We start from the raw sequence: 6000 nt of genomic DNA on the forward strand, positions 1-6000 counted from the left end.
GAAGGACTGGCCTCGTGTCTCCGCATATGTCTAATTGTGACTCAGAGAAGGAAGCTCCATGAGGCAATGAGAAGTGTGGTCATTAGAGTGGGTGGTGGTTGTTATATCCGGCCTGGTAGGTGGAGCCCTGATCACCAAAACACAGTTGGAGAGTCGGGTTACATCACTGTATAAAACGTCCTTCAGATGCAGGCTGAGTGCTGAGACCTGGACTGTGACAATTGCTCTCTAGACTGAATGCATGCGTCAATATTGGTCATGATCAGGTGTCACTCCCGATGACATCATTTTGTGACACTACATATCCTCAATTCTGTCTCTGACCGTGCCAGGCTCATTCACCTGTTCCTTTTCCTCTTTCCTCTGTTCTAAGCCCCAAATGCTGTCTGGGGACAGCATGGAGTCTCTGTCACTTCTTTACCTCTCTCTGGAGATCCACTCCAAGGCTTCCAATCTGCTGCTTGCGTCAGAGTCATTGAAGAAACCTTAGGGGGAAATACAGAAGAATGAACCCCAACAGGGGGTTCTCCCTCAGTGCATTCTGGGTAAGGCCTAGGGGTCAGAAATTGCTGAAGCTCCACTTCTGATTCCAGTTGCACCCCTAGTTTGGTACCACAGCCCTATGCCAGAAACTTTTGGAGGCCACAGACTCCATGCAACCCCCAGCCCCCAGCCCCCCAGCTGGGTGTGGAAGGTGAACCGGCAGTAAATGGAGAAGCCGGCAAGATCCCTGTCCGCTGTGGACAGTCGTGCCTCCGCCTCTCGTTGCAGATATTCCCATCATCCCGGATCTGGAAGAAGTGCAGGAAGAGGACTTTGTTTTGCAGGTGGCCTCGCCTCCCAGGTAGGTTAAGTTAGGTCTGAAACTGGCAAAAACAGAACAGACGAACTAATACACTCCAGGTATGGTCTAGAGAGGACTCCTGCTCCCCAGAGTAGGTCCAGATCCTTCCGGTGATGGGCTCCATCCCAGGGCTCCTAACTTGTTAACTCATTTTGTTCCCACCCTGGTCATCCCCAGCTGCTTACGGGGCTCTGGGCACAGTAGGCCAGCAGCAGTCCTGGAACCCGCCCTGCCTGTCCCTCCTCACACTTTCTGTCCTCCAGCGTCCAGGTAAACCGGGTGATGACCTACCGCGACCTGGACAATGACCTCATGAAGTACTCGGCCTTTCAGACCTTGGTGAGTGAAAGGCTGTGCATGGAGGGGCTGGTTCCACGTGACACCTGCAGATTCTCAGTTCCTCCAAAGCCCCGCAGCACCTTCTCCACAGTCCGGGCCGGGGTGTCCTTGGGTGTCTCGCAGCACGGACCCACCATACTCCAGGGTTGCCCAGGGCCAGACCTGCTGCTACGTGGGCCCTCTGGACCTGAGGACAGGTGCCGTCCTCCTGGTGTGGCCCTCTGCCAACGCTGCGCAGCATGGAGGACATAGCCATCGCTCCTTTCTCAGTGGCCCTGTGTCCCCCTCAGGTGTTGACTCTGATGAGGGTTGTCTCTGGGTCTGTTTGGGGAATTCTAACACTTCCAAATGCCCCATCCTTGCCTGACTGCCCTCTCAGCTGGCTTTTTGTGCATTCACAGGATGGCGAGATTGACCTGAAGCTCCTCACCAAAGTGTTGGCACCGGAGCACGAAGTACGAGAGGTACGGTAGCAAGAGCCACTCGCCATTGCCCTGCTAGGCCGGCCTGCGCCTCCCCGGGGCCCAGGTGGGTAGGAAGTGGCCGTTGAGGAGGAAGGACATTCTTTGTCTTACCAACCAAGTGTGCTCTTGGCAGGAGGATGTTGGTTGGGACTGGGACCATCTGTACACGGAGGTGTCCTCGGAGCTCCTCACCGAGTGGGACCTGCTGCACACCGAGAAGGAGGACCCTGTGGGACCACCTCGGAACACCTGAACGCATACCTCTGCCTCGGGCCTGGAAAAATGCAGTAGGCCTCAAACCAAGAAGACATGCAAGCAGTTTAGGACTTTTGTATGGAATATTTTGTCATAAAAATATTTTCAGTAGACCACATTGGGTCATTTGCATGCAATAAATGACTTTATTCTGTGGGTGCCTCTTTGGTTTCTTTCCAGCACTCTCCTGGAAAAACTAGTGACTGGAGGAGGGCAGCGCTGAGCTCTCCAGGAGCTGAAGCGTGTGAGGGAGCTCGGTGTGGGGGGAGTGCTGGCAGTCACCGCTTCTCAGGAGGCCCCAGGCTCCCTGGAGCATGGGACCTGGGCAGTGCTGTGCTGCGGGAGGTTGCGGACAGCGGCCCACCATGGTCCTGGCCTGGCGTGATGCCTTCTGACGGGCCTTTCAGCACCCAGGGGCCCTGGTGGCGGCACTGTTGCCTCTGTTGTGCTTCCAGGCAGCTGGCACTGAGGAGCAAGCAGGGGTGGTGATGAGTTGCCGTTCACATCAGGGCCTGGTGGCTGTTGGATAGCACCCTCCCTCCCCACCCGCCTGTGCCCCAAGGCCTGTGCTTCCCTTCTGCCACAGGGTGCCAGAGCCCCTTTCCAGGTTCTCCAAGGGAAAGGCAGACCTAGTCTCCCTGAGAACACCACGGAACATTCTCCCAGGGAGCGGCCCCTTCTCCTCCCCTCTGTTGCAGGAGCCTCTGACCGCTGGGCACACAGCTGCTGGTCTGCTCCGCCCAGAATCACCCCTGCTCACCCACCGTGCGCTGAGGTGGAGCAGAGCCCAACCCTTCCCCTAAAGGGCGGGCGCTCTTGTTGTTTTTCTTGCTTTCTCCCAGAGATGTCTCCTGGAGGACAGGGACCTTCCCCTGCCAGCCTCTACAGGCCGCTGCTTTGGCTCAGGCCCATGCAGGTGGCCTCAGCTGACTAAGGCCCACTCGTTGGGGACAGGGAGCCCTGAGTGCTTCTCTTATCCTGCCTGGAAAGCCCTTCATTAAAATTCAGGAAAACAAAGAGGCTCAACACATCAAAAAACCACTGGGGGGTTATTTTTGTGTGACTAAGGTGCCCTTCCCTGGTGAGCCACGTGCTTGGAGCAGGCAGAGCGAATGCTTGTCTGTTAATTAATAAACTCAGGGACTTAGTGGCTTTGGGGTCCTGTTTCCTCCTTTTCCAGAGTCAACTTGCAGCCTCATCAGGCCCTTTTTGGCATAATTCCCATGGCCACTGAGAAGTTTCCATCCAGGCTGATTTTTCTTGAGCCTACATCATTGTGAAACCCAAAGGAGAAAGGCTGTATTGCTAGTCTCTTAATTACTGGCAAATTCCACTGCCTCAGGGCTCTGATAACCTTGGAGGTCTTCAGCCAGCCGGAGCAAGTGACTAGGGGTTGACTCCTTCCTCCCTTTATAACAGCAGCCGCAACAAGATCTGTTATTGAGCTCTTACTACATCCAGGTTCTGGGCTCAGCATGTAGGAATTTCCTAGCTTGATCCTCCCAGTCACCCAGTGAAACAGGTACTGTGGTTATCTCATTTGACAGATGAGGAAACTGAGGTTCAGAGAGGTGAAGAGATTGCCTAAGATTATTCAGTACTGGACCAGAGCTGGAATTCAAAACCAAGTTGCCTGACTCCACCACGCTTTTTAACACCTGCGTTTTTATTCACCCTCTGCTGCCTTTGGCTTAGGAAAGCACTGCAGATCATAATGGGCAGAATCAGAAGTTCTGTAGGAGGAACTCCATGCCACCACCCCACCGTCCCCAGAGCAGACGGCGTTCCCATCCCGGGAGGGTACCCAGGCCAGCAGTGGGAAGTCTGTCCATGTGGCTGAGCTGGGGGCTGGGCCCCAGGTAGCTGACATGCAGCCAGCAGACCAGGTGAGGCCCAGCTCTTCAGTCAGGCTCAAGCCACGTATGACCTAGTCTCCTGTCACCTGTCCTGCTCTAGCTGTACCCTGTCTGGGCTTCATTCTTTACTTAGCACTTGAGCATGATTTTCAGAGCACCTGGGAAAGAACTATTCTAGAATCCACATTTGTCCAATCCTTCCCCTTCTCCTAAGACCCCTTCCTTATGTGACAATCAGCAGTGTCACATGGCCCAGACTTCAGAGAACCTTCCCAGCAGATGGCCTTAAGATGCAAGATAGACTAGACAAGCATCCATGGGTACCGGCCCTGTGGTGTCCTTGGGCTGTGGAGGAGGTACCACGTGAGTCTGGGTGCAGCTTCTCCATATGCCACATTGACTGGCTCCTTCCCTACTTCCCCTAGACTGGCTCCTGTCTCCTCCAAGTAGGCGTGGTTAGTCTCTGCTGGGCTCAGTGGAATCTCCCTGGTGTGTTGGGTGCTGGCTGGTAGCTGCAGAGGTGCTGTTCAGAGGCTGGGCTCTGATGGGGAAGTGCATGCCTTCATGAAAGATGATCGCCACCTGCCACCTGCCGGGCTCTGCCGAAGGCTCTGCAGATGCAAAACTCCCCGTATCACGCTTACGATCCAGAGGGGCGTGGACGAAGGAAAGCACAGGTGAGTGGGTGGTAATAGATGCTGGGCAGAAGAGCAAAGCGGGGGTGGTGGGTTACTGGGGGTGGGGGCTGCAATTTTAAATGGATAGTCCAGAGAGGCCTCCCTGAGAGGGGGATGTTTGTGCAAAGACCTGGACAGCGTGAAGGAGCAAGGCTGGCGTCAGGCACTGGTGTTCCGAGTAGAAAGAGCAGCGCCTGGGAAGCCAGGAGGGGGCGTGGCCCAGCCTGTCTGGGGACTAGCAGTAGCTCATGGTGCCCAGCATCTAAGGGACCAGCGGAGAAGAGATGCTCTGCCTCTTTGTGTCCAAGCTGGGTTTATCAGAGGAAGGGCCTTTGGGTGTGGAGTCCCCTCCCTCCTGTGTCACAGGCATTCTTGGGCCTCTGGCTTGCCACGCAGTCTTACAAATACTTTCCTCAAACTTCATGGTCCTGCATGCCTCAGCCTGGGGAAGCAGAAGTGACGACTGATGCTTCATTGAGGGTGTGGGGACAATGGACTCTGTTGCACAGCCGAGATCAGGATGTGGTGGCCAGCTCCCTGCCAGGGCGGGTGTGCCCAGTGCACTGGGCAGGCAGAGCAGGGTCCTTATAAAGCCCCTGCCTGGAATGAATGTTCCCTGGAGCCTTGCCGTTCCTGATGAAGAGCCCAAGAGAAATTCAACTGGGCGGGCCTGCGTCTGAACCCGAGACTCTCTCTCCCTGGCTGTTGGTCTTGACTGAAGTCCGGCCAGGCTTTTGCTACTATGTGCTCCAGAGAGAAGGTAATGCTACTTCCTGTTCAGTGTCAAGTGACCACAATGTGCTATTTAGATGAATCATGGCCACGTACTCAAGGGGCCACTCTGCCCAGGGGTTAGGAGGGCTCATGGGCACATGGCTGCTGGAAATCTACATGCAAGCCAACATCAGCTACAGAGAGAGAGGGAAACTTCTTGCAAACCCAGCAGCAGCATGCTTTTCCCCTTGGGACAAAAGAGTTGATGGGCAGAGGACAGGCAGCGGTAGGTAGGTAGCAAATAACTTGGCAAAGAACACAGATTCTGGAACCAGGCAGGGTGAGGTTCCAGTCCCAGCTCTGCCACTTAGGAACTGTGGGCCCTTGGGCGAGTTGCTTTCCCTTTCTGATCCTGTCTTCTTATCTGGAAAATGGGATAATACGTAGCTATCACCCACTTAGGATTGTGGTGCTGGTTGCTCTTATTGGGCATTTGAACTGAATGTGATTGAAAAATGAATCTAGATAAAGTCACTTGGGATTTTTTATAGCAATGGCACCCACGTTTTGCTAGGGGAAACCACCTTGGTCTCCCCTCCAATAGCTTCTCTCAGTCCTGCACAGAACAATGGTTTGGACCAGGTTTTGTTTCATTTTGTTATTTGTGGCATCTTTATTGAGATATAATTTGCATATCATAAAATTGAAAGTATATAATTGAAGTGCACAATTCAGTGATTTTAGTAAATTCAGGCAGTTGTGCACCATCACCATAATGCTGCTGGCGAACATTTCCATCACCTCCAACGGTCCCTTGTGTCTACTTACAGTTCATCCCTGCTCCCATCCCC

General features: G+C 54.1%; 1 protein-coding gene across 2 annotated transcripts in view; it reads left to right on the plus strand.

Annotated features, from left to right (window-relative positions):
- Positions 1-2056, plus strand: part of Ift43 (intraflagellar transport 43) — a 79496-nt gene extending 77440 nt beyond the window's left edge. For both annotated transcript variants that reach the window (XM_047541324.1, XM_047541325.1), the window contains exons 6-9: positions 772-844; positions 1108-1183; positions 1585-1647; positions 1781-2056. In XM_047541324.1, coding sequence (XP_047397280.1) covers positions 772-844; positions 1108-1183; positions 1585-1647; positions 1781-1900 — 332 coding nt within the window. In that variant the 3' untranslated portion in view covers positions 1901-2056. The remainder of the gene's footprint in view (positions 1-771; positions 845-1107; positions 1184-1584; positions 1648-1780) is intronic.
- Positions 2057-6000: the final 3944 nt, after the last annotated feature.

The sequence above is a fragment of the Sciurus carolinensis genome, chromosome 2, assembly GCF_902686445.1.
Source record: "Sciurus carolinensis chromosome 2, mSciCar1.2, whole genome shotgun sequence".
NCBI classification, from domain to species: Eukaryota; Metazoa; Chordata; class Mammalia; order Rodentia; family Sciuridae; genus Sciurus; species Sciurus carolinensis.